Here is a 26,043-nt window from a genome sequence, read left to right as displayed (position 1 = left end):
CTCTCATGAATCATGTTCTCTGACTCGGGATGACTGGATTGTCCGATATATGTGGTAATTGGCGCGCATAGTGAGTGGCATCGTCTCCTCTTCACCTAGTAGTAGCTGCCTGTGTTTGCAGCCCTTGCAATCACCTCGTCTGCCCGACCTTCGATATAGCCAAGTGAGCTTCGGCACCCTCAGAATGTTCGCCAACTGATTCTTGCCTGTGCATCCCTGCAGCATGTCTGACATCGTGCTAGACAAGGGCACCACGACACGAGCCTCGAGCGTCAAAATAACCTCACAGCATACGGTCTCTTGCGCGCACGAGGAGACCTTGAAAGGTCTTCCGTCACCCTTTCCACTCGGTCCCTTCGATCAGTTAGCTGTTCACTATCTCCCCGTCACCGTCATCTTCGTCTACGATATCACACGTTCTGGTGACAATGACCCGATTTCGTCGCCACGCCTGCAACAAGCCTTCAGTCGTTTATTGGACTACTACCCGCATCTCACCGGACGCAGACGCATCGATCCTACTGATGGGACCGTTGCAATCGACCGCTTGGGCTCTGGCGCTGCGCTGTATACCGCCGAGTGCGACGCGCCCTTGGACTCATTCCGCACGAAGTCTCCCGATGGCCGAACCCGACTCGCGATGTCCGACCTTCCTGGCTCCGGCGTGCAGCTGCTCGCTGCGTCGCAGTCGATGCTCGAGGGCGCACCCGACGATCCCCTGCTCATCGTTCAGCACACGCGGTTCGCTTGCGGCAGCGTCAGCCTTGGTTTCTGCCTGCAACACATCGTGTGCGACGTGAATGGGTGCGTCCAGTTGGCGCGCGATCTTGCGGAGATCTATCGCGGCATCAGTGTGGTGGAGGCAGCGGGTGGGACGTACTTAGACGTGGTGCTGAAGGAGGCGCCGTGCATCGAGGCCCACATCCCGGAGAAGACGCTAGGGTCCTCCCTCGAGCTGGTGAACAACTACGAAGAGGAGACTGGGCACGCAAACGATGTACCAGCGACTACACCCCCACCTCCGGTCGTTGGCAAGATTTTGCGCTTCTCCGGCCAAGAGCTCAAGGCGATCAAAGACGCTGCGACGGAAGATAAGGGTGGTGAGTGGGTCTCGACATTCGAGGCTCTCTCAGCGCATCTATGGCAGTCCGTGCACTGCGCCCGCGCGAAGCTTGACCCATCGCGCGTCGAAGGCTCTGGGGAAACGCTGGACACCTGCTCTGACCTCCTCGCGCCTGTCAACTGCCGCTCGCGCCTCAAGCTGCCCGCACGCTACTTCCCCAACGCCATTCTCTGCCCCATCGCTCGCCTGCCCTTCCGCACCCTCGAGCACGCGTCTCTCGCAGAGATCGCGCGCACGCTACATGAGATGGTGCAGGGCGTGACGTCGGAGCGCGCCGGGGGTACTCTTCGCCACATCTTGGCGCAGCCAAACAAGAGCATCATCAAGCATCGCTATCGGCATGGCCTCGGAAGCTTCGCGGTCAGCGCATGGAACAAGGTCGATATGTACAGCGTCTCCTTCAGCGACAACACGGATGGTGAACCCATCGCCCCGGTGATAGTGTCGCCTCCGTATACGCCGATCAACCTGGTGGACGGATTGGCGTTCTATTTACCAACCGAGCTCTCGCAAGGCTCGAATGACTCTGATCCCCCGATAGATGTTAGTCTTACGCTGCACGCTCCGATTTGGGAGGTCCTGGACAAGGACCCGAACTTCAGGAAGTTCAGGTCGTGATCCGGATACCAACCTGAACAGTACGCCTACGCTCTCTGGCCACGGGCATAGAAAAACATGAAAATATAGATGTCCTTCTTTCACGAATTCGGGTTCTGAGCATCTTCTGGCGCAACAGTGTTGACCGGTGAACTATTCATCTGTTTGGCCTTGTCTTGACTTGTAGGCGCATAAGTTCTGGAACTTGCCTAGACCCATGACATCACGACGCCACATAGCAACGGACTGCGCCGCCGGCACCTCGGCAAGGCTTTGGTCCCGTATTTAATCCCGCGAGCCTTTGTCCTCTTCCCTCACGATCTTCACCAGCCATTCGCGCGAGCCCACCAGTGAGTGGCGCACACAATGCTCCTTCAACGCAGACGACGCGTTTGAGCGCTTGGTAACGTACGCCAGCGCTCCCCCAGGTATGACGCGGGAGTCTCTGGGGAGGGTATGCACGGATGCTGGCGCGCCGTACGAGGGGACACCTTTGTCTCTATCGGCAGCGCACGGGATGGGGCCTATGTCTTCATCCTACCAGTGTCTCCGCTGCTATCCCTTTGGCCGCAGATGGCCGGGTTAACGGAATACCCAGGAATTGAGGAGGCGCCGTAGGACGGGTCGCGGTGTAGCAGGCGCGACGAGGCTGGCGAGAGCTGGCTATCGGCGCTTCGCTCCCTTCACGGGGCCCGCGACCTCTGCCTTGGCAGGCCGATCTTCCCGAGCACGACGAACGATGTCGAACGGGCAGGATGCCCAGTGGTCAAGGATGACCTTTCGCGCGCATACGAATGCATGGCTGCATCGTCATGAGGACCTGGAAATGGCCTCGAGGACCCGGAGTGGTCCAGGGGAATGGAATCACCCCAGGGATATGGAAAACATCCCTCGCGTCGTGGAACGAGACGCTTTCTGCTTCTGCTTCACTCCTGCTCTCCCGGAACGATCCGACATTCGTGAAGACGACAGATACTCCCCGCCGCCACTCCACTCCACCTCCCTACCACCTCGTTACACACATTCCTCCCGCCTCCTCGCGACTCGACAGTGGCACGCATGGCCATCGGGCATGCAGCTCCTCCTTGCCCGGCGCGCACGCGTCCGAGCCTTGGTCAAGGCTCACCCGACGTGGTTTGTCCACGTCGGGGACAAAGGTATGTGCGGGTCCCGTCCGCCACTCGAGGGAATGGCCTTTGTGCTATCCTTCTCGCCGGCATCTGACGGGGCCTCTGCCACATACCCTAACGGTGCATCTGATTCGGATGCATGGGCAAGGGTACCGCAGATCGGTATTCACCCTGAGAGGGTTAGTCGGGGCGGCCGCGGGAAGGGTCTCGCTGCGTCGCGGGGTGCGACGAGGCCAGCGCAAGCTGGCTATCGGCACCCCGCCTCTCGCTGGGTGCAGGCTTTCAATGCCTGTGCCCAGCGGGACACGAGGCCCCCAGACCGCGGCGCGCCCTCGGAGCGCCACGGACACCATCGGTTGTCCACGACTGATTCGGTCATCTACGAGTGCGCGCATGTATACCACGGAGGCACCCGTCGTTGGCGGGACGGCGTCGCGGTCAGGCCGCGGCGCCTAGGGCACGATCCGGCCCTCGCGCGTTGCGCATGGGAGAAGACCCTCGCTGAGGGTGATGCCTCGTTCGCTGAACGGGAAGGTGGGCCCCGCTGGGGACCACAGGGGTATGGGCACATGCTGCACGTGGAGTGGCATTGAGATACGGTGGCGGGGGCAGCGGTGGAGGACCGCTGGCCGAGCAGGCAACATATCATCCTCTTCGCTTCTGGCCTTCGGGCTGGGAGCAGCGGCTCCACGCTTGCTTCGCCGGGCGTGGATGTCGGCGGCGTCGGGCGCGAGCTCGACGCCGCCGTATCCGCATAATTTTTTTCTTCCCTTTCTCTTAACCTTCTGGTTGAATTTAGTTGCAGTACTGTAGATAAGTATGTAGTCGTAGCAGGGCTAGCGGTAGGAAGGTAATAATATGTGCTGTGAAGTGGAACTGCTGCCTACTGCTGCTCTGTCATAGCTTCTGTTAAATTGAGCTCGAACAAGGCCTTCGATTTATTGTCACCCTTTCGAAGTTGTGGGCACCGCGCTCGAACATCATGTGCCGAAACTCAACCTCGCTCGTGACCGCGACATCGCTGGCAGACGACTCGAACGCACTGATGACGGACATAGTGCCCATGCCTCACCGTCATCAACCCCTCACTGAGCTCCTCAAATTGCAAGGATTGGCGGCGCGTTGACTCGTTGTGGAGGAGGGCAGCAGCAGATGACTATGTGTAAATTCATACCGTCCCCCATTGTACGCCTCCCTCGCGGTATGTAGTCAGCGCTCGCGGCTCTCCTCTGTGCGGATGGCCAGCGCCGCCTCCGCTCGCTGTCAGTAGTGCTCCTCCTCGACGGCGTATTCATCGAGCCATCCGCAGACTCTCCTTGCGGAACATTTATCGCGGTAAGCGCCTTGTCTAAACTCAAACTTCAATCATATCCAATCAGAGCAGATACGTCGGCGCGGCGCAGCCGACTGACCCGCGCAGCTGAGTCCCTCGACTTGGTGGCTGGCTCTGGTGACCTGAACGGCTAAGTCCATGCAGCCCTGCGGCCGAGTCTCCCGAGCCCGTTGACCTCGACCACCAAGCGGCCAAGTCTATTGACTCAATGCCTGAATCCCCTGCCCTGCGTGTGGTTCGCCCAAGTCGAACATAAGACACGCGACCGACGCGTGACCGGAACCAATATTCACTGATCCCACGGCTATTTCCCCGCATTCCTCCGCTGCGGGGGTGGCGCGGGGGCAATCTCTTCGCGAAGGCCGGACGATCTCGAGGACGAACGATCCACGGTCCTTGTTGGTTGGCGACGGTGGGAAGGATGGGGTAGGGAAATAAATCATCATTTTCAGGCGTCGTCAAGTCGTCGCGGTTGACTGTACTGAAGCGCCAGCGAGGATGGGATGGGCAGGGGGTTGGCAAGGGGCAGGGGCAAGCGATCCATTCTCGAAAATTCCGAGACCGCCAGCGCAGCAACTCAAGGACGCCGAGAGCGTCTCAGGCTGGCGCGTGGTCGGTAAAGGGGATCTCTAAATAGATTCCGCAGGACAGGGACGTAGACGATGAGTGGCAGGTACGCGCCTCAAACGAACCTTGAAGGAGGGAAGTTTCCACGGTATTCCGTATATTCAATGTGTAGGAACAGTGGTGAACCTTAGGTTCATACCGTTCAGCCGCGCAGTAGGTTCAGTCCTGTCGGGATATAAGGCAGGGGCCGCCAGGAACGGGCACCCCTTACGTAAGCAGATCAAAGCCCGACCTTGACCACGTTTCCCGTCCGTCAGTGCACCCTTTTTGGTCAATGTCTTTTATACAAAGTGTAGCTACAGGTCCATACTACAGTTCCTATAAAACAAAATTGAGATATCTCAAAAATCTGGGAAGATATAAGGCAAACTCTTTTTTCGACGGAAACCGATTGAGAATGCCCCGGCGAGGCCTCTGGAAGGGTTTTCGAAAAATCGAACTCGAACAATTGTCCAGTCACGTGACCTTCCACGTCATGCAAACATCACGTGCTGCGGTTGGCGCATGCGCGGCATGTTCCGAGCATGACTCATCTGCTTCCCCCAACCATCGTGAGTGTGGGCAATGAGTACATTCGCGCATGAAACATCTGACAGACAATGGTCAGCCCAATATCAAGCGCCTGAAGCATATTCCAAAAAAATTTCCGGTCCGCCGACCCCCGCCATGGGTCGCTGTAAGTGTCGGGCGCGACATGGTTCGAACATTTGTCCAACCCTAAGGTCACGTGACATGCTTACGTAAGGGGTGCCCGTTCCTGGCGGCCCCTGCCTTAGCCGCGCTCGTGTCGCATGATAGGACCTATCGTACTTTACAGGGCATTCCATCGCGTTCTATGGCTGCAGCGAATGCCACCGGGTCCGGGCTGCCACGGCGAACCTTCCTGTAATTCGTGGTGTACGTATCGGTCAGACCAGGTCAAGGGGTTAGACGAGGTCGAGGAGGTTAGACCAGGCCAAGAATGCCGTCTTGCTCGGCGAGGTGACGAGGATGACGACGCTGCCGCACCGTACGAATGAACGATAGACGTAGCGGCATCCTTGACGTTAACGCTCGAAGAGCGGTACAGAATGACAGCTGCAGTGGCAACGGGCTCGACACTAGATGACAGCGAAGAGGTGCAGACCGCACACGACGTTCGACGATGCCGTCATTGGGGAGGGAGGTGGTCATCGCGAAGCAGATACGGTCTGCATCCGCCCGCCTGCGTGCCCACGTTCGCCCGCCTGACGGTGCACATCCGCCGCGCTGCGTCGTAGATTCGAGGGCCATGGAGAGCTGATCACCTAGGAGAAGTCATCGGCCGGTGTGCGCGCAGCAGCAGAAGCGCGAGTTGAATGAAGACTGGTGCATATTGGTTGGGGGACCAGTGCAGATGGGGTGGGGGACCAGTGCAGATTGGGTGGGGGACCGGTGCAGATTGGGCGGGAGACTGGTGCAGATTGGGCGGGGCTCGGCCTCTTGCCATTGCATGCTCATCTATGAAGAAGGAGGGTTAGTATATGGCGCGGAAGGTCCCATCTATGAAGACGAAGTCACTGCATATGAAGACGAGCTCACTGCATGTGAAGGCGTTGCTGAGCCATACAAAATGGCGGGCGTTGAGCGGGGTAAATGTCTCGCGGGATGTGAGGAATGGGGGATAGAGGGCGCCGTGGAACTGAAGGTCGGGTGCCGGGATACTGAAGGTCGGACCCACGGTACAGAAGGTCGGACCCGCGGTGCCCAACGATGAATACTGGAATAAGTGAGGGCCTCATACAAGCCTCATATGCCGATGCGCGCCGGGATGGATAGGAGAAGCGCCTCAAGATGAGGACGATGTGCGGTCTATGTCGGGGTCCGGGGAAGTGAACGGAGCGCGATGAGATGAAGGGAAGAGGTCTATAGCATAAGGGAAGAGGAGATAGCGATAGCTCACCGCACAAAACGCATCCTATTGCGATAGCGAGCGCGCGAACGTTCGTCTTGCGCGCCTCGCAACAATAGCTTTATGAATGTCATGCATTCGACCATCGCCGGCATGTATGTGGGCAGCGACACGGAGTACATGGGAAGAACGTTGCGAGAGGCGAGGTACATACGCGGTACGCCTGCCTGATCGAGGCATGATGGGCGGATAGCTGAGCGATGGGAGGATAGCTGAGCAAGCGTAGGCACAGAAGGCAGGCAAGGATCGGGCTGGGCACTGCTAGTGGGTTCGGATCCGATTCCGTTGCAAAGGAAGGAGGTACGCGTAATAGAGGTCGTATTGAAAGAGGCAGAGATCAACGAGGATGGTATTCAGCACCTAAAAAGGAAGACCTTCGACGAGGGTGGGAGGTACAGTTTGTGACCTGCGGCGCTGGTGGTTGGTAAAGACAGAGAGGGCTCGTCCAGGCTGGAGCGCGTCGTGGTGTTTGAGTCCCTGGTAAGCGGCGCCGTAGCGAGAAGAGGGTGCGCCCCCGGCCTATCTCTTGACGTACGGCGCGCCTCAATCGCACGGCACAGTCCACGACACGCTATCGTGCACGAAGCAGCCGACAGCGCGACCCACGAAGCGCGGTAGATCAGAAAGCGTACGTGATGCGCATCGATATCGGGCGCGCGGTATTACGCGGTCGTCGAGCGCGCCTTGCGGTGGCCCCGTCTTCGCGTGGGCGTCCGCCGGGGGCAGGCCGGTAGTGTCTTCGTCCATGAACTGGTGGGGGCGGGGCGTGAAGATTAAAACGGGCACGATGCGTCGCAGAGCCAGCAGTCAGGGTGAGGAGACTCAGGAGAGACCTCCCGAGTCCCACGGTCGCTTGCGAGGCGGGGCCGCGCAGGTTTGGTCAAGAGACCCGTGCAAGTAGCGCGCCATTCGACGATGGAGGACAGGGTATGAACCTACGACAGTGACTCAGTCGGGGGCCTAGAGGGCTTGAACGGTCGCGGCAGGGTGGGGGGGGGGAAGCGGTGCCAGCCAATGAGCTGCTCGCCAACGTAGGCCAGATCCGATGACCATCTTGACAAGACCACGGATGAGACCTATTGAGGACTGAATGTGGTATCACTAAGATGGAGCTCGTAGTACGAAAAGGGTCCGATGATTAGGGGATTCTTGAGTCCATAGTCGATTATTATTATTCGATTTAGACTGGAGAAGTTGATGGGTTCGAAATGCCTTCGTTCGGTTCCCAACCCCCCTTGTTTCCGCCTTGCTCGGTTTCGCGAGAGCTTGAGCAGTGCGTCACATTATGTCACACTCCAAAAAGTCCGGAGTCTGCTGTGCTCGCGAGACCCGTGCTGGACTGCAGGAGGACCCTTTTAGTACCAGAAATAATACTGTAGTGCTATAGCTACCTATGTGCACAATAGACGACATCAGAGACCACAACAAAGTGCGTAACATAGTTTGAGTCGGCCCCAGTTCAACATGTCACGTGCGCAGGGTAGCGCAGGATATGTATGTTGCGTCCTTTCGTCAAGCCTGAGACACTCCAATAGGCTCTTTGAGAGCGAGTATAGATGTACTGATGCACTATCTAGGAGGTGTCTTTTCACTCTATCCAGTCAAGCCAAGGGCGAAAGGCTGACAGTGACACGGAGAATGCCGATGTCACCGTGCGACATAATGCCGCCGCTGGCTTGCCAGAGTTCATGCGGACCACCTCCCCCCCACCCTTGTCGCTGCCTGTAGACGAGGCAACTCAGCGGTCCTCTCTCCTACGCGTAGCCTGAGGGCAACGGCACACGTGTGCTCCGGCGGCTGCGGGCCTTCTGCGCGGCACGCTAGCTCGGGTCCCTCAGATCCGATCGAATAATAATAATCGACTCTCCCCTCGGGGATTCTTTCCGGCGGGCTGCTCGAAGCTTGGTGGGTGTTGACAGATTCATGACGAGGGGGCAGGTCGACGTCGACCGTCTAGTTGAACTCTGAATGTAGAACGTGCTCGAAGGTCTGCCGCGCGTGAGGGGGCATTGGAGAATGACATCGTGGTTGGCGTTCATATGAGGCCACGCTATCCACTGTCTCGGTGATGCAGAATCAACCTGCCTTTTTGAGCCGCTAGGGGGATCTGACCCCTGGCGCAAATCGGGGCCCTTAAATTTAACGGCGCGCGGCTTGTTTCCGCCCGCATCGCTCCCCACTCCCCCGCCCCCACGAACAACATCCTCTGTCTGGTTTCGATATCGTTCCCGGACTGTTTTGCATGATCGCGCTATGAGGTCCTCGATAAACATCGCCCGCTTGGCGGCGCAACGCTCTAGACATAATTTATTATCTGCACCGGCGAGGCGACTGGCGATAGCAGCCCCCACCCAGCCGTCTAATGCTCTACTTCCCCCTCCCCCGGCGCCGAGAAAAGGTGCGCGGGTCAGCCGTGGTGAAAGATCCTGTATTTACACCTGCCTTTCAGGCCCAGTTGCCGATGCGACGACGTTCGAGTATACGTCCGGACGGTGGCTCTACAATGAGACGCAGCAGCTCATGCAGCGCTACACCCCTTTCAACGTCTCCGCGATGCACTCCAAGATCGCCAAAGTCTGCGGCGCAGACGTCGTTTCCTGGGACAAGAAGGAAGGCGTCTTCAACAAGTCGTTCATTACCACCCTCAGCAATGGCAAGCAGGTCGTCGTTCGTGTGAAGGTGCGTTATCATATATGCCACTATCTTTCGATAACTCATATTTTCACAGAACCCGATCGCGGGTCCTACACACTACACGACGGCTAGCGAAGTCGCGACGATGGACTTTTGCCGGCGTGTTCTGAACATGCCGGTGCCCAAGATCCTCGACTGGAGTTCTCATGCTGAGATGAACGGCATTGGGTGCGAGTACATCATCATGGAGAAGGCGCGCGGCGTCCAGCTGTCGACCATCTGGCACTCGCTCGACGCGGGCAAGCGCAAGAACGTCCTCAACTCGCTCATTGCGACTGAGCAGCGCCTGCTCAATGCCTCCTTCTCGCAGTACGGCGGACTGTACTACAAGAAGGACGTGCACCCATCGCTGCGTGCGCCGACCCTCTACGCCGACCGTGGACGCGAAACACCCGACACGGCCGAGTTTTGTATTGGCCCGGTTGCCAACAGGACGTACTGGGAGGAGGAGCGCTCGTCGATGAAGCTCGACCGCGGTCCGTGGCCGAACTGCGAGGCGTACTTCAACTCCATCGCCGCCCGCGAGGAGGCGTGGATCGCCCAGTACGCGAAGCCGCACATCCACGACGACCCCTTCCGGGCTATCACCGCCCCGCAGTCGCCGGACGAGCACATTGCTGTGCTGAGACAGTTCCGCTCCGTTGCGCGCCACCTCGTTCCCCGCAGCACGGACGGCAAGGTGCTCAACAGCGTCCTCTGGCACCCCGACCTCAACCTTGGCAACATCTTCGTCGACCCCGCCGGCGACCATGCCATCACGTCGATCATCGACTGGCAGGGCTGCTGGGCCGGGCCTGCATACCTCCAGCTCTCCGTGCCGTCCTTCGTCGAGTGCCACGGCGTCTCCGTTCCCTCCGGCCTCGAGATGCCGCGCCTCCCGGACGACCTGCATGAGATGTCGCTGCGCTCGCAGAACGTGGTCGTCAAGAACCACAAGTCAGTGATGCTCCAGAAGCTCTACGAGATCAAGCAGCTGTACCCGTACCGCATCGACCAGCGCGATCTGCGCGCGACACCGGTCGCGATGGCGGGGCGCACGTGGAAGGACGGCATCCTGCCGCTCCGCCTCGCGCTGCTTAACGTCGCTGCGAACTGGCCGAAGCTCGTCGACCCGCAGGACCCGGAGCCGTGTCCGCTGCGCTTCACGCGCGGCGACGTGCAGGGGCTTATGCAGGAGCGCGAGCGGTATGTCGAGTGGCACGGGTTCCTCGAGTACCTGCGCGACGCGTTCGGCGTGCGCCTGTACGGCTGGGTCGACCGTCACAGCTACGAGCGCAAGAAGGAGCAGCTTGAGGGCGTCAAGCAGCACCTCGACGCGGCTCTGGTCAGCGAGATGGAGCGCACCGCGCCTGGCGGCTCCTGGTGGCCGTTCAACGACACGGTGCAGTGAGCGCGAGCGCGCACGCGCGACGGGGCTGAGCGCAAGGGCCGCTTGGGTGAAGTTATCATTATTACCTTTTCTTCCTCTTCTTCCTCTGCTCTCCACTTGGGCAGACCTTTGGGCTTTCGGGCGTCCTCTTCTTGCTTCACCACTTGGGTTTCCGGGTTCACGATCCTCACACATCACACACCAACCACACGCAAACCATCTTCTGCATCCGTCTCATCCGCGCGCACATCGACGTCTACACTACATTCTGATCTTGGGCTTCTGAGGGACTATGTGTTATTTTCCCGGCCTTTCATCATCTACTGGTACCGTTTCGTTGCATCGTCTGTTTCCCCCTGGCCCCCTTGCATCGTCTCTGTCTCCCGTCGTCGTTCGTCGCTTGCTGTAGCCTCCCCGCACCATATATTTCCCCCTCGTATCATCCTTTCTCCCTATCTACATACCACGGTGCGCGAATGGACCCGCTCCGAACACTTACCTAGACACACGTACGCCCCCGGTGCGCGCTGACCCGCCCGGGTTTTTGGGCTGCGTACAATGACTTTTTATGCCACCTAGACACAATGCTTACACTGCCCTACCCATTGTATTTGTACGTGCCGATCCGACTTGCAATGGGCAGCGGCTCTTGTACATTCTTTAGAAATATAACAACCTGTCGTTCTTTCAAATCGCCAAGTTTGAGTCTGAAGGTTGCAAGTGTGAGCATGCGATAATTCATAGTTCGGACTTCGAGGCGAAGAGAACAATACCTTCCTGTTTCGGTCAATAAAGGGTTGCGTAGTAGGTGGCTGTGCAACTTCACTTTTATCACCTCCCGTCAAGTGCCCACGCCATTTCTGTCGTATCCTCTTCCACAGTTGCAAGAGACACTGGCGACGCTGGCGCCGTGACTCTTATCCCTCTTTTTCTCTCCATTCGTTCACTGGTCGCTGGAGTGCGCGCACGATGAGCACCGATTTCCAAATCACCATCCCAGGTGCGTGAACGCGCTCTTTAATCCAGTACGCGGCTCACGATATGCAGACCTTGAGGACTCCGACTTTGGTGCCTCCTCAACACCCTTCGGGCGCCATGCAACTGGCTTTGGAAGCGCAGCTGCTGGCTCAGGCTTTGGGAGTTCGGGCGCTGGGTTTGGCTCTGGATCTGGATTCGGTAATGCGGGAGGGAGCTTCAGCAGCAACGCTGGCGGTGGCGCCGCCTTCGGCGGCTCAGGGCTGGACTCGCCAACGTCGGCGACGCCCATGGCCATACCCGACCGCAACGAGCGCGGGTACTTCCAATCGCACGGGCGAGGGGACTCCGTCGCGTCGATCGACTCTGTCAGCTCCGCGACCGCCTCTAGCCGCTACACCGGGAAGACGACGCCGTTCGGCCACTCATCACAGTCCTCTGTGACGACGGCCGCGACGTCTGCATCGCCCTTCACGAAGAAGCCGTCCTTCGCCTCCCTTCGAAATGCGTTCAAGAGCGGGAAGAGCAGCGAGCCCCCACCGGTCCCCTCCATCGACTACCAAAGCCATGTCATGAAAAGCGCGTATAACCGGTCCACGTCCTCCCTCACGAAGACAGCCAGGCCGGGCACGCCAGCCTCGATGGAAACCAAGCACCGAGGAACACCCTCGCTCAGGAAAGGCCACGGTTACGCGCGCTCTCAGCACTCGCACTCAGGCTCAATCTTCCACGCATCTGATCAAGGCAGCGATGGGCACGGCGCTACTATCCATCACTCACCGCCGCCCGTCCCTCGCGTCCCTCATGCGTTTGGGCAAGTCAGTCGCAGCGAAACGCCAGACTTCGATGAGGACAAGGTCATCATGAATCCGAAAACGCCGGCGGACTACGCGCTGCATGCAGTCTTCATCAGCTTCGCGGCGTCGGCGGAGGGGAAGATAGATGAGTTCCTGCGACAGCCACTGGTGCGTGCAATCCTAGAATGACACTGCTCCTTTCCCTCGCTTCATCTCGTTCACCATCGTCCACAGGATCAGGATCCATTACTCCCCGAATTCATGGGTCCAGGGACCGACTCCGCGTTCGACGACACGCTTCAGTCCCTCGGCAAGATCGCGTTCAAGCACACCAAAGCTGTCATCGACTCCATACTGCGCTGGCGCCGCAGTCAGAACGAGAATGTCGGGTCGGACATCATTAAGTTTCACATCAGCCAGCCGCCTGTGGCCTCGCGCATCATCCGCATGAGCGACGTGCCCGGCTTGCTGAACGAGCGGAAGTCGCTCGCGTCTATCTACATCATGTGCCGATCCCTCATCGCGGTTCTGCAAGCAATATCGGTGGCGAAGGATGCGCTGAGCGAAAATATGGGCTATATGTTGTCGGAGATGATCTTTGAGCAATTCAAGAAGCCGGATACCAAGCAGTCGCCGAACCATCGAACGAATGCGGACCTGTATGCGACTTTGTTGGGGCATATAGCGAAGGCGAAGTAAGTCTATCATTAGTTCTTGGGATACTGAGGTGACTGACGACTTGCGCAGGTTCGTCAGCGTGACAGACAGATTCGTGGCGGAGCTGGGGCCTATCATCCAAGGTCAGGTCATACCGAAGGAGGTCGACTCGAAGTTCGACAATGTCATAAGGGCAATGCGGTATATCCAGATCAAGGTCGGCTTCCCCTTCATTTTTGCTCCGACGTAGCTGACTATCGAGCACAGGTGTTTCCTCCAGAGGACTTCGAAGAGGGCGCGGAGTTCTTCGTCTCTGTCGCGAAGGCGTTTGGGAACACGCACGGGTTGCGGCTCAAGAGTACGTTCGCGGAAGCGCTCGTTCACATATTGCACCCCATCGTAAAGGTAGGATCATGTGATCGCTGGACGCGCGTCAGTGCTAATTGCACTTCAGACCGCTCAAGAGGAGACGAATGTGCCCGACTGGGCTCAGGCGATGGAGATGATCTACCCTAAAGCCCGCGACATGGCGACAAAACCACGATACTGGGGCGTGGCGTATCCACTCGTCGTCACCAGCTTATGCGCGGCGCCTCAAGACTACTTTCGAAAGAACTTCTCGTCCTGCTTCGAGACAATTCTCTCGAAAGTCAAGGTTCGTCCTGTCGGTGGCTAGACATCTCACACTGCTGACTTTGCCCCAGGAAAAGTCCAATCGGATACCAGTCATGAACGGTGTTCTGCGGTTGGTCTGGACCTATTTGTATCGCTGTCAGGAGCCACTGTCGACGACCACAACGAAGCTGGATGGCATACTGAAGTATTTCTTCCCGCCGAAGGGCGCTGGCATCTACCCGCACGACGAGCACCTGGAGCCCTTCATCTACATCGTTCACTTCATCCTCTCGCGGCACTTCGACTACGGCAGCGACTTTTGCTTGGAGCTGATGCAGGAATCGAGCATCAAAGCGGGACACTTCGGGACGAATGTCGCCCCCGAGCGGACGGCGATTGCGGTGCAGGCGGTCCTCTTGTCGCTGAACGTGTACGAGCGGGATTCGAAGCACCCGGTCTGGCCATCCAGTGTCGACTTCACTGCGTATCCCTCGTGGGATGACTACCCGACCAACGCGAACTTCCTGCCTCCTAAGCTGACTGAGAAGCCAGCTGTCATGAAGCTGGTCGAGCGCACTGGATCGACGCTTGCGACCATCGCCCTCGCGTGCAGCAAGACCGTCGGGAGCATGTCTGTATTTGACGAGCAGTGGACATACTCGAGGTTGCACCCTGCGTACGAGGAGCCGCACAACTACGTCGTCCGCCGCAACCCGGAGGGCGGCAGTGTCGCCTACCCAATGAACCTCGTGTCGTACATCAGCATCTTGCAGACGTGCTTCCAAGCATGGCCGCGGTTGCTGGACGAGTCCATCGCTGTCAGCGACGCGATTGACATGCTGCTGCGGGGTGCCGTGCACGTCGAGCCCTTGCTCGCGGAGGTGGCCGTCGCTGCGCTCAAGCGATTCATGGAGGACGACGGGCACGCGTCGATGCTGCTCTCGCGCTTCTGGATCTTCCTGTTCCACCCGTCGCGGATTGCGCAGGACACGGGCACGAAGCTCACGCTGGAATCTGCTTTGTTGCGTCTCTGGGTCGACGTCGTGGATCTCTGGATCCGCTCGTTCCTGCAGCGTCCGAGGAACTCGATGAAGGACGAGCAGAAGTTGCTAACGTCGCGCGGTCCGGAGGTGGAGGCAGCCGCTTTGTTCCTGCTCTCGCACGATACAGGCCCGGTACACTCAGCGGGTGTGAAGATCATGCGCTTGCTGGGGCTACTTGTCAACCACTTCTATCCTACGCCTCCGGGTCCAGAAGAGGGTCCGCAGACCGCCATGCACTACGTCGAGCTCTTTCACGGGCGTATCACAATCGGCAAGACGTACTTCACGGGCTTTGACGACTTGTTAGACAAGCCCGAGCTAGCGCGGCTAGAGCAGTGGTGCGAGTCGAAGAAGCCAGACGTGCTCCTGCGTATTGCGGATAGCAGCAACGACAAGGATCGCAAGTTATGGCGATTCATCTTCCCCGCGTTCTTGCAACAGGCCATGGACTCGGCGCATCCGCTGCCGTCGACCCTGCGCGAGAGTATCGCGGCTGCGGCTTCGAAGTACCATCCCACGATATCGCAACTAGCCGGGTTGAGCAGCCGCCCCATGGGCATCTCGTCACGAACGATGCACTCAACCGAGAAAGATGGCTCAAAGTTGGTGAAGGAGAACAGGGACATCATCGATCAGTGGAGTCTATGGGTCAAGATCCTCTCCTCCACGGCGAAACTCTCCGAGTCTTCGCGTCCGGCGCTTACACAGCTTGGGCGAGAACACTCGCGAGCCCCGTCAGATGCCAACTTCGAGCGCGAGCGCCTCTCCACCACTCGTGGTCTCTTCCGATATCTTACACCTTTCCTGGACTCGGAATACACCCTCTTCCGAGACGCAGCTGTTGTCTGCATCAGTTCATTCCCGTCAAACGCCTATCCGCAGCTCTTGGAAGACCTTAGTCTCCTCGCTGGACGCCAATTCTACGACGACCCCCGTGCCAAGGCACCAACGCTGGTCCTTGAATCTAACCTGCATCCCACCACGGCACGACAATTTCACGATGACTCTCGCTACAAGCCAAACACTGGTCTCATCAACGAGCGTGTACGGCGTCAGGAACGCCTTCACTCTGCAGTTGCCCACATCTACTACCTCACGGCCCCGTTTGTGCAGCACCAGCGTGCTGCGGGCAAGCAAGCGGTGCTCGCACACGTTCTCAAGTTCATTCGCAACACCCAAACCTTCCTCACCTCTCTCGATGCCCGCGACAATCATACCCTTCAACGTCTGCGACGATATTTCTGCGGTACGCTAGAGCGTGTCTTCGATGGCCTAGCGTCGTTGAAGGACACGGACCGCTTCATTCCTTCGCACATGCACCTGTCGTTATACCGGCTATGCGAAGAATGGTGCCAATTTGGTCCCCAATCTGAGGCTGTCAGGCAGCGCCTCATCCTCATGCAGCGGGCTGCCGCGTCCACTAGACAGCAAGAGGAGTTTCAGCAGGAGACCTCCCAGCTTTCATATGCTGCTGTGGGTGCCATGGCCGTGCTTTGCGTATGTGTTCTCCCGTCATCTTTTCTGCACTTCGTGGCTAATCATTGGCGCAGCAAAAAGCACTTTATCCACCCGATATGTCCTCTGGATCTCCGACAGACAAGCCCCCTCCCGAGCATCTCAAGGCATTGACCCCTATGAACGTCCTCGAGCGACTGAGCGCGATTCTGACGTCTGGACACGTCCCAACCCAGAATCGTGGCAAGTGCGTGCTATGAACTATACCTCTCTAGTGCCTTGACTGACAAATACACAGGAAAGCCCTTCGATCCTTATTGACCTGCCCGCAAGCAGATACGGAGCTGTTCGAGGAGGCCCTACGTCGTGCCATTGTAGCTTCGGACGAGCCCGCGACCAGCTATGGCAGATTCTTCGAGGTTGTCGATGACATTGTTACGACCACTGTCAACCACGGCTTTTCATTCGCTCAAGTGGTCTGGCTAGGACTGTCGAATCTATGCCACAAAAGCCTGAACGTCCGTCGACTGGCGTTCGACATGCTTGAAGCTGTTCACCACCAAACTGGAGGCACCATGTCGATGTCGCAATTCGAGCCCTCGATCAGCAGCTTAGCGGCCACGACCTATGTGCGCGCCCATCACCAGATCTCACAGCTCCTTGCCGCCGAACACCTCCATGAAGCGCCGAACATGCTCAGCACTCTTGCGCTTTGGCTTCCACTGTTCCCGTCCTCGCCCACCGTCGTCAACACGCCCATTCTCTTGCTGCAAAGCCTCGAGAACTGGGTACCGAACATCGAGCTTATGACGGAGGACAAGTCAGGGCTGTCGCGTGCAGGGCAGACAGCGATGTATCATATGCTTGCCCTCACCAAGCATTTCAGTCAGACGCACTCGGAGCAGGTGCTCTCGATCTGGACGAAACTCGTAGAGCCCCCAAATCAGGCCAACGGGCATGCGACGGTCCGATTTCTACTCGAGCAATCCCCGAAGGTGGGCAGCGCGCCGTTCATGGAGTGCGCGGCGACCATCGTAGCATCGCTATGCCAAACCTCATCCGGGCGTCAGATCTTCGAAGATCTGGCTTCTGTCATCGAGCCGGCACGTATGTTGCCCACTATCGAGCATAAGCTGGAGTTTCCCAACGCGCACGACATGGAGTTGTGGTCGGATCTGGACGCAATCTTCGGGGAGGATCATCCCAGGTTGCAGTTGGGCTCGGCGCAGTATGCATGGCTATATCTCTCCGACGTCGCCCTTCAGCGTTATTGGGAACTTCAAGCCCAGCTTCCGGTGCTCCTACAGGCCCTCTTCATACACATGGACCATCGCAACTCCTCCATTCGACAGCGAGCCACGCGCATGCTCTTCCAGATACTCCGCTCGTGGATACCTGGATACGACGAGCTCCCGGACCAGGCGCTCAATCCTGGCCGACAGACTCTCAAAGCCATTGTGACGCGCCTGGAAAAGGAGGTCGAGCTCAAGTGTTGGCGGGAGGACGAAACAGCAGCCGAGGTAGAACCCAAGATGAAGTGGCTTTGCGGGGAGGTTCTGGGCATACTCGCGCCTCTTTGCCCTGATTTGTCGGAGAGATGGGGATCGTTGGCACTCACCTGGGGCACGGCCTGCTCGATTCGTGGCATAGCGTTCCGGTCCTTGCAGCTTTTCCGTGCGTTGACACCGCGGGTGAAGAAGAACGACTTCGCCATCCTGCTCGGGCGTCTGACCAACACGATCTCTTCTTCCGACGAGAACATGCATGCCTTCACCTCCGAGGTCATCTCGACGATCAACACCATCGCAACCTTGGGCGAGCTGGACGCGAGCATCGTACCTCAGTTGTTTTGGTTCGCGTGCGCCGGGTTATCGACGACGGTGGAGCAGGAGTTCTCCCAGATTCTCGAGCTTCTGCATACGCTCATACGACGCGTCGACTTGGACGACCAGAACACGATCGATCATCTGCTGTCACAGCGACCGGTGGAGTGGAAGGGGTCGACCTCGCTACAGAGCCCGTTGATGAAAGGCCTCCGGTCGGCGAACACGTCGGAGGCTACGATGAAGGTCCTTCAGCAGCTTGCGAAGTTTAGGGATGGGCGTCTCATTGACACAACGGAGGACCGCTTACGCGAACTCTACACGGTGGCCCTGCCCTGGTGCTTGGAGGCCATGTCGAAGGAGGCGCCTAAGCCGCAACTCGCTGAGTTCGCGGAGAACATCAGCGAACTCGCGACGCAGGAGGGACGACAAAGCATCTCGCGGATCATGGTGTCCTTCGCCAGAGGACACTTCAGGACGAGAGACGACTTCTTGCGGCAGTCGGCCTTGAGCTTGCGCGAACATTACGGCCAACGGTACTGGACGGAAACTGTCACGGCCTTGCTCAGCTTGGTGCTTAACCGCCAGTCATGGCTTCGGGTACAGGCAATGCAGCTGCTGAAGATGCTGTTCCAGCAGCGCGAGACGCGTGGGCCGGTCGAGCTTTTGGGGTCAGAGCTACTCATGCCGCTGCTGCGGTTGTTGGAGACGGACCTCGCGCTGCAAGCGTTGGACGTCTTGGAGGAGCCGATCGTCATGTCGGGTGGCGGCCCGGCGGCCAAGCACGTCCTGCGCATGAGCATGCACGCCGGCTCGCTCATGAAGAATGCCGACACTGTCACCACCGTCTTCGGCGTGCCCGACGAGTCTGGCTGGTGCATCGCGAAGGCGGACTCCGTCCGCGAAGCTTGCCGCGCGAACGTCATGGCCGTATTCGATACTTGCCAGATCCACACACGGCCCTCGCAGATCAGCTTCCAGCCCGAGGTCGAAGTGCTCGCGATGTCGCCGATCTCGCTCACGCACCGTCGGGACCAGTCGGAGGACGACCTGAATGACCTCGTACAGAACCTGCACGAGCTCACGACGTTCTTCCAGGACAACGATACGGCCAAGCGACGGAGACCTACGCCTGCGATATACTCGACGGGGCCGAATCGGCGACTGGAGGCGAGGGTGGCGGCAATCCTGGCGAAGTCGACGGCTGCGGAGACGGTGTCGGACGCGCCGCAGACGCCATTCTTGGACGTATTCCGGGTGGGCAACGGGAGCTCGACGGACGCGGACGAGGAGGACGAAGATTCGGATGAGTACTCAGACGAGAGTGAAGAGGAGGATCTGTTTGTTTTCGACTCGCAGTCCGTCTATCGCGGGCACGATGCGAGGTATCACTAAGATCGAGTAGATATAGCTTTCGCATTGCTTTCTCAGGGCGCTTATTTCCCCTTGTACACTATCTTCGCTACCTATAGCTACCTTTCACGCACCATCGACGTTGGCTCTTTAGCTTACTTTATGACCTCTCTATTGGTGGACATTGGGATCTTCTTATGACATCTACGTTCTCTCCTTCCCTCTCCGACCTCTGAATGTGACATTGGGCCATGAAGTCAGCTCTCTTCTCTGCGCCTTGCTGAATCGCATGGTGTGACTACCTTGGTAAGGTATCACGAGGTCGGTGCTTTACCTAGGTCTTGCAGCATCGTGCTACTGACAGGCTCCGTCTTCCGAATCCTCGGTGCTTTACTAATGTATCCGTATGTCCAGGCAATACCCTCATCCTCGATGACGGCGCGGGCGAATGGTTGCCGAGGTGGAGAAGTACAAAAGCGTAAGGAACGGACAGCAGTAGATGCCGCATTCAAGAGCTTCCCCCTACGAATTGGAAGGCAGGATCGGCATGGCTCCCACCGTCTACCTTGTCACCGGAGGGAACCGCGGCATTGGTATGTGTTCACGATAGGCAGTGCGATGTCTGTGGCTAACCCTTCACTTCCAGGACTTGCAATCGTCACTGCCCTTGCCCCCCGTCCTGACGTTGTCGTCTTCGCCGGTGCTCGCGATCCTACTCGCTCTACCGACCTCCACGCGCTTGCCAACGCCCATTCCGGACGCGTCCATGTCATCAAGATCGTCTCCGCGGACAAGGAGAACAACAAAGCAGCCATCGAAGAAATCAAGCGGGTGGCAGGACGTCTCGACGTCGTTATAGCAAACGCCGGCATCGGCGACTCCTACGAAACGGCGCTCGAGGTACCGACCGAACAGATGGTCAGGCATTTCGAGGTATGGCAAACTGTTTGCTTGGTCTTGACCCCATATCATCCACATCGCGGCTCACTTGACTATCTGCAGATCAACACCAACGGCCCCCTCGTCCTCTTCCAGGTTACCTACCCGCTTCTCCGAGAGAGCCAGATGCCCAAATTCGTGACCATCTCCTCCGCGTTGGGTAGCATCGCCCTAGCAGGTCAGATGGCACTGAACGTCTACGCATATGGCGCCTCAAAGGCCGCCGTCAACTGGGTGATGCGCAAGTTGCACCATGACTTCCCTGACATGGGTCAGTACGCCGTTTGTCTCAATTTTCCTCACCGTTCCTCGCTCGCGGAGAACCCTCGCTAACGGCGTACGCAGTTATATTCCCCATCAGTCCCGGCCGCGTCCTCACTGACATGGCGCAAGCGGCGTCTCGAGATGACACCCAAGAGCAACGAGCCATGAGGGACGCCTTCCCTGCTATCACGCCAGAAGAGAGTGCTGGCGGAATCCTCGAGCAAATCAATGTTGCGACGAGGGAGACGCACGGAGGGCAGTTCGTGGACGTTACCGGCCTCGGAAAGTAGGGTTGGTAGCAATACGGTGGCTTCGCTGATGGTCGGGAACCAGCCTGAACACCTGATACTGTACTAAAGAAAAAGATTCCTATCTGAAAATCCTTCTCTCAATAGTCTCTTTCACGCTCGTTCAGTGAGACAGTATCAAGAGCTCGCACTCAGGATTTGAGTGCCCGATTATATAAAGTTGAACTGTGACGTCACGCATACTGTCACTCTCGACTAGGCCCGTTTTTCTTCAGCTTGGGTCCTTGGAACAGGCACCTACGAGTTGCCTACGAGTGCCTCGTCCACCACAGCGCAAAGGTGAGATGTCTTCCGAGTCGCTATATCAGTAATATCATTGAGTCTCTTCACCTGGAACTTCTGGAGATGAACACTCTGGATGGCCGCTTTATCATAACAAAATGCATTCTGAGTTGAGCTACTAGTATACAGTACAGTGGTCAATAGATAAACAACAACACGATAGCGTGAAAACATGCGCGATGATTAGTATGGAACAGTAAGGTAGCAAGCGTCCGTCCTGATAGTCAGTGCGACCAACAATCTTATAGTCAGTCCAACCAACAACCCAGACCTGCTGCACCCCTGTCTAGCCATTCGGCCTCTCGACGCAGACACTCCTTCTCGCCCCGTCTGTGCTTCGAGGCAGGAACGTGCGGCTCCAGAACGTGGAAGCGCGAGTCATGCTCGGCGGCCTTCCTCCACGCCTCCAGCTGCGTGCGATAAATGGGATGGTGGTCCATGCCCGCCGGCGCGGGGGGCGCGGGGGGCGGCTCGACGATGAAGCACTGCACCGTCGCAGGCAGCCGCTCGGGCGCGTCCGCCAGCTCCGAGTCCGCGCCCATCGTGAACGGGTTGCACTGCGCGAGCGACAGGCGCAGGTGCGTCAGCCGCGGCGCGATCTTCGGGATCCCCTTCGGCCCGAAGAACCCGTGCGGGAGGTGCGCGACGCCCGAGATGTGCAGGCGCTCGAGCGCGGGGTAGAACGTCTCCGGCGGGAGCGCGAGGTCCGCGGGCGGCGGGAGGAGGATGGGCGCGTGGTGCACGTCGAGCTCGACGAGGCGCGGGAAGGTGTAGGGGAGCGGGAACGGGACCTCGCCGTGCTCCGAGTGCACGCTGAGGCGCTCGAGCGAGGGCGCGAGGAGCTTGAGGAGCTTCATCATCGCCTTCGACTTGTCCTCGCGGTACTGCTGCGCGCGCGCCGCGGCGACGTTGATCGAGCTGAACGCCTCGCCGAAGTCGAGGATCGTGCCGCCCATGCCTGGGTGTCCGGGCGCGCCGACGGTGATGCCCATGATCTCTGGCGGGACCATGACGATGCCGCGCTGGATCCAGTCCATGAGGCTCTGGTTGCGCTTCGTGTCCAGCAGGTCGGCGCTGCTGATGTAGAGGTCCTTCACCCGCCGGACGACGTGCGGGTTGGCCTCGAGGAAGGCGAGGAAGGCGGTGATTTCGTCATAGCCGACCAGCGAGATGGACTGGTATCTGACTGGGGCCGACGTGTTGTGGATGTACTTCGAGACGAGAGCGAGAGATCGTCCTGTACGGCCGTCGTCCGTGCAGGCGAAGGAGAAGATGTGCGTCCAGATTTCGGCAGGGATGCGCTGCATGGTATGAGTGTAGAGGAACTGAGGGTATATGTGTGTGGCGTCTGCAGTTCGCACCCTTTGGCTTATATAGTTGGGTACGGCTACCTGCTCTGTCAGCACCCGACCCGTTACTTACTCGAATGTTCTGGAAGACGACTTCTGAACCTTCCATGGCTATCCAGTTGGGTCTTCGAGCAGTCCAGTTCTCTTCACTCGAGCATCAGATTCGTCCATTCGCGACTTTAAAAAGCTCAAAACACGATGAAGAGATGGCGGTGAGAGAGAACAAAGGGAACGCGCTTGGACCAGATCAAGCTTCGATGTATACCGGCATTTGCCGAAATGGATTCACAACTCTTACTCAGCTGGCGCTACACCTCGTCTTACCTCAGCCAGGCCTGGAAAAGCCGTTCCGGACGGTAGCTATCCGTAGAGTTTTGCGGGAACAGACGAGTAGGGCATAGTAAAGGCGAACATTGGAGGAGTCAACAAACACGAAATAAATAAGTAGACGGCTCCCAAGACCATAGGCGGCACACGTAGTAATACATCCTCAAGGACGACAAGTACAGTACAGGGTATAGTGCTCCAGAAAGAGAAGGCACCCAACGCATACGAGATTACGAAGATGAACCCTCGAACTTCTTGACCTGCTCCTCGCACCAGTCCCAGACCTTCTCCTGAAGCTGAACGTCTTGAGCAACAGGACTGGTCACACCAAGGCGCGCCCACACGGTAGCATACTATGAATCACTTCAGTGACGTCCCTTGCCTTGACAAAAGTGCATCGCCTACCTTGCCATTCCACTCAAGGCCCTCCGGTGTCGTCCCCGCGCGCAAAAGCGTCAAGGCGCCGTAAGACGGTGGATAAGTGTGCGGCGAATATTGCTATACAAACCGTCAGAAAACCCTAACAAATCATCCACGACACCCCACTCACCCAAAGCTTCTGCGCAATCCCCGGCAAGTCGTGCGCCAGGTTCGTCTTCAGCTGCCCCGGATGCAGCGCCACCGACACCAGCCCCTCCGCCCCGTAGCGCTTCGCCAGCTGATTGCTCAGCAAGATGTTCCCCACCTTACTCTGCCCGTATAAAAACTCCTTCGAGTACTTCTTCCTCTGCGGTGTGTCCGTGAGCGTCTCGAAGTGCACCGAATCGGCCTCCCAATGCATCATGGAGGAGGTGTGGATGATGCGTGCGTGCTTGTCTGGAGATGACTTGGCGGTGGAGAGGAGAAGGGGGAGGAGGAGCTTGGCAAGGTAGTAGTGCCCGAGGACATTTGTACCGAACTGGGCGTCGTAGCCCTGCGCGGTGAAGCGGTCCATGGGCGTCATCATGATGCCGCCATTGGCGAAGAGGACGTCGAGTTGCTTCTCGGTTCTGAGCGAAGCGGAGGAAGTGAGTATATGCGCATATACCTTACTTGAAGAACGGAAACGCACCTCAAGAACTCTTCCGCGCACTCCTTCACGGACTTCAGGTCGGCGAGGTCGAGGTGGATGAAGCGCGCTTCCTTCCCCGTCAGCTCCTTGAATTCCTTGATGACCGCCTCCGTGCTCTCCTTGTTGCGACAGAGCATGTACACCGTCGCGTTACGCTGCAGCAGGACCTTCGTGACCTCCTTCCCGACGCCTGTAATCGACGTCGTGAGCAATCCCTCCCTACGCGACTCATGCGACAACGTACCGCTATTCGCCCCAGTGACTGCCATCACCCGCCCAGTCAGGTCGGGAACGCTGTCGGCGCTCCAGTCCGGTTTGGCGGGGAACGTCTCGCAGATGTATTGGCGCAACTTGCCCATGGTGAAGCTTGCTTGTAGAACGTGAGAGGAAAGGAGAAGTTGGGATGCTGCAGAGGCGAGGTGATGCCTTCTTTCTCATACCCATCGCATTATAAAGCGGAAGGCCGTGGCCCTGCATGCTTGACTACGCGCATCGCACGGCCGCAGTGTGGGCCTCAGGCGACGCGTATGACCTCGGGGGGACGCGTACGCACCCCGGCATCGTCGAACAATCAAAGATAGAGGCTCGGGCAGGGCAACAGACGCCGTTCAGACAAATGAGGGCGCAGATAGCAAGGATATAGCTTTTGTACATTTGCCGACGAGGATGCAGGGAAAAGTAGGAGCTGGAGGCGAAGTCCCGGCACGCGCTTAACGCCACAAAAGCTTGGAGCACGTGCTTGCGGTACCGCGGCCCGGGTGCCGGAACCGCGCTCCCGGGTCGGAATTTCCCTGACTCGAACAACAATACATCTCCAGCTTGTCTTCAGCTCCCATGCTCACCTCGAGCAGATGCCTCTCGACGACAGCTGTACGCGGCGCGCAGCAGACTATGCGCAATGCACAGACGGCCGTCGCAAAGGGGACCGCATTCGAGCAGCGCTCGCTGGCGGTCGCGCGAACCAGGTTGTCCATGTCCCTCCGCCGCGTCGGCGGCAAGTCTGACGGTGGCATTGACCTCACGGGTTGGTGGTGGCTCCCGCACTCGTTAGATATGGCTCAGTCACAGCATGCCTCGGCTGGAAATGCTGTTCAGTCGCAGCCTCACCCAAGGCGACGAATCCGCGTCCTCGCGCAGTGCAAAGCGGAGAAGAAGAAAATCGGCCCGAACTATGTGCGCGAGATGGAAGGCGTGCTATACCAATACCGCGGCGCGTCACCGCGACAAGCAGCTTTGTCCCTCACCGAACCTCCCTCGTCCGAGGACACTGGAGAGGACACCGACTCGTCTAACGGACACCCTATCGTTGCACTCTTCATCTCCGAGTCGCCCTTCACGAAGTCGACTATGTTACGCGCCTTGTCCTCGACTGTGCCCTTCCTACTTCTTCACCTACCACCCACTCATTCCACAACACCCTCACCTTCCTCTTCTGCCTCCTCCGCCGACGTCACTGACGACACGACCATCATGGGCTCCATTCTCATGAACCACGCCCTCTCTCGCATGCTCGGAGGCGAACTCGAGGTCCGGTGGGAACGCAACTTATCCGACGGGCGCCAAAGTACGGACGGGATGTGGACACCGGGGGGACGACCTGGGCTCTATTGGAAGGGACGAAGACTGGAGCCGTGGACGCAGGATGGGGACGGGTATGATGATTCTGCTTCGTCGTGGCGTTGAAGAGGACGTTTGTATACCTCAACGTGGAGATTCGTACGCATCAGTACGGGGATTCGTATACCCCAACTCGTCTGATACCTCAACTCGGAACTCAACCCAAACGCCGCAGAAGGGCGCAAGCAACGAAGGGCTCTCCAGAACGGGCTAGCTGATGTCCAAGTTCAACTCTTCGATGTGCAAGCCCAATCCTCCAAGTCCTTCTTGCACGATCCCCGCGTCAGGTGGGCGCCTATCGAGGCCATCGCGGGTGCACGGCGACCCTCGAAGACAGATAAGCTGGCCAAGGTCCCTTGCGAAGATACAATGTTGCGGTGAAGGA

General features: G+C 58.3%; 7 protein-coding genes across 7 annotated transcripts; 6 read left to right on the top strand and 1 right to left on the bottom strand.

Moving 5' to 3' along the window:
• Positions 1 to 40: 40 nt before the first annotated feature.
• SCHCODRAFT_02587304 (uncharacterized protein) lies at positions 41 to 1,741 on the top strand (the record flags this gene model as incomplete). The annotated part of the gene is made up of 1 exon (XM_003028692.2): positions 41 to 1,741. Exon 1 carries the CDS (start codon positions 224 to 226, stop codon positions 1,739 to 1,741), a length of 1,518 nt encoding a protein of 505 aa, XP_003028738.1. The 5' UTR covers positions 41 to 223.
• Positions 1,742 to 2,057: 316 nt separating this feature from the next.
• On the top strand, positions 2,058 to 3,799 carry SCHCODRAFT_02587301 (uncharacterized protein). Its single transcript, XM_003028693.2, has 2 exons — positions 2,058 to 3,384; positions 3,445 to 3,799. The coding sequence occupies exons 1-2, from the start codon at positions 2,460 to 2,462 to the stop codon at positions 3,606 to 3,608; spliced, it is 1,089 nt and encodes a 362-aa protein (XP_003028739.1). The 5' UTR covers positions 2,058 to 2,459; the 3' UTR covers positions 3,609 to 3,799.
• Positions 3,800 to 8,993: 5,194 nt separating this feature from the next.
• Positions 8,994 to 10,824, top strand: SCHCODRAFT_01174338 (uncharacterized protein; the record flags this gene model as incomplete). Its single annotated transcript, XM_003028694.2, has 3 exons — positions 8,994 to 9,138; positions 9,190 to 9,419; positions 9,469 to 10,824. 3 exons carry the CDS (start codon positions 8,994 to 8,996, stop codon positions 10,822 to 10,824), a joined length of 1,731 nt encoding a protein of 576 aa, XP_003028740.1.
• Positions 10,825 to 11,635: 811 nt separating this feature from the next.
• On the top strand, positions 11,636 to 19,798 carry SCHCODRAFT_02636387 (uncharacterized protein). Its single transcript, XM_050345914.1, has 9 exons — positions 11,636 to 11,803; positions 11,851 to 12,743; positions 12,810 to 13,270; positions 13,323 to 13,449; positions 13,500 to 13,637; positions 13,687 to 13,887; positions 13,937 to 16,387; positions 16,441 to 16,592; positions 16,644 to 19,798. The coding sequence occupies exons 1-9, from the start codon at positions 11,773 to 11,775 to the stop codon at positions 19,561 to 19,563; spliced, it is 7,374 nt and encodes a 2,457-aa protein (XP_050198431.1). The 5' UTR covers positions 11,636 to 11,772; the 3' UTR covers positions 19,564 to 19,798.
• Positions 19,799 to 19,820: 22 nt separating this feature from the next.
• On the top strand, positions 19,821 to 21,118 carry SCHCODRAFT_02636384 (NAD(P)-binding protein). The gene is made up of 5 exons (XM_003028696.3): positions 19,821 to 19,842; positions 19,936 to 20,114; positions 20,168 to 20,454; positions 20,524 to 20,731; positions 20,806 to 21,118. The coding sequence occupies exons 2-5, from the start codon at positions 20,021 to 20,023 to the stop codon at positions 21,012 to 21,014; spliced, it is 798 nt and encodes a 265-aa protein (XP_003028742.1). The 5' UTR covers positions 19,821 to 19,842; positions 19,936 to 20,020; the 3' UTR covers positions 21,015 to 21,118.
• Positions 21,119 to 21,392: 274 nt separating this feature from the next.
• Positions 21,393 to 24,710, bottom strand: SCHCODRAFT_02587289 (NAD(P)-binding protein). The gene is made up of 7 exons (XM_050343962.1): positions 24,286 to 24,710; positions 24,042 to 24,231; positions 23,541 to 23,979; positions 23,396 to 23,488; positions 23,225 to 23,343; positions 22,737 to 22,812; positions 21,393 to 22,615 (listed from the first exon to the last, which is right to left on the bottom strand). Exons 1-7 carry the CDS (start codon positions 24,398 to 24,400, stop codon positions 21,563 to 21,565), a joined length of 2,085 nt encoding a protein of 694 aa, XP_050198430.1. The 5' UTR covers positions 24,401 to 24,710; the 3' UTR covers positions 21,393 to 21,562.
• Positions 24,711 to 24,858: 148 nt separating this feature from the next.
• SCHCODRAFT_02636375 (uncharacterized protein) lies at positions 24,859 to 25,831 on the top strand. The gene has a single exon (XM_003028697.2). The coding sequence runs from the start codon at positions 24,876 to 24,878 to the stop codon at positions 25,722 to 25,724; it is 849 nt and encodes a 282-aa protein (XP_003028743.1). The 5' UTR covers positions 24,859 to 24,875; the 3' UTR covers positions 25,725 to 25,831.
• Positions 25,832 to 26,043: the final 212 nt, after the last annotated feature.

Source organism: Schizophyllum commune (assembly GCF_000143185.2).
Source record: "Schizophyllum commune H4-8 unplaced genomic scaffold SCHCOscaffold_10, whole genome shotgun sequence".
Lineage (NCBI taxonomy): Eukaryota > Fungi > Basidiomycota > Agaricomycetes > Agaricales > Schizophyllaceae > Schizophyllum > Schizophyllum commune.
This window is presented reverse-complemented; position numbering and strand designations above follow the sequence as displayed.

Bases quoted from the DNA above. Each gene is read 5' to 3' on its own strand.
- SCHCODRAFT_02636387 (XM_050345914.1), top strand. From the start codon at position 11,773: ATGAGCACCGATTTCCAAATCACCATCCCAG. The intron at 13,450-13,499 runs GTCGGCTTCCCC...TATCGAGCACAG, and splicing joins TGCGGTATATCCAGATCAAG to GTGTTTCCTCCAGAGGACTT. The intron at 16,593-16,643 runs GTGCGTGCTATG...ACAAATACACAG, and splicing joins CCAACCCAGAATCGTGGCAA to GAAAGCCCTTCGATCCTTAT.
- SCHCODRAFT_02636375 (XM_003028697.2), top strand. From the start codon at position 24,876: ATGCTCACCTCGAGCAGATGCCTCTCGACGACAGCTGTACGCGGCGCG.
- SCHCODRAFT_02587301 (XM_003028693.2), top strand. From the start codon at position 2,460: ATGTCGAACGGGCAGGATGCCCAGTGGTCAAGGATGACCTTTCGCGCG. The intron at 3,385-3,444 runs GTGGGCCCCGCT...AGTGGCATTGAG, and splicing joins CTCGTTCGCTGAACGGGAAG to ATACGGTGGCGGGGGCAGCG.
- SCHCODRAFT_02587289 (XM_050343962.1), bottom strand. From the start codon at position 24,400: ATGGGCAAGTTGCGCCAATACATCTGCGAGACGTTCCCCGCCAAACCG. The intron at 23,489-23,540 runs GTGAGTGGGGTG...CGGTTTGTATAG, and splicing joins GGATTGCGCAGAAGCTTTGG to CAATATTCGCCGCACACTTA. The intron at 22,616-22,736 runs GTAAGTAACGGG...CATACCATGCAG, and splicing joins TCGTCTTCCAGAACATTCGA to CGCATCCCTGCCGAAATCTG.
- SCHCODRAFT_02636384 (XM_003028696.3), top strand. From the start codon at position 20,021: ATGCCGCATTCAAGAGCTTCCCCCTACGAATTGGAAGGCAGGATCGGC. The intron at 20,455-20,523 runs GTATGGCAAACT...GACTATCTGCAG, and splicing joins AGATGGTCAGGCATTTCGAG to ATCAACACCAACGGCCCCCT. The intron at 20,732-20,805 runs GTCAGTACGCCG...CGGCGTACGCAG, and splicing joins CCATGACTTCCCTGACATGG to TTATATTCCCCATCAGTCCC.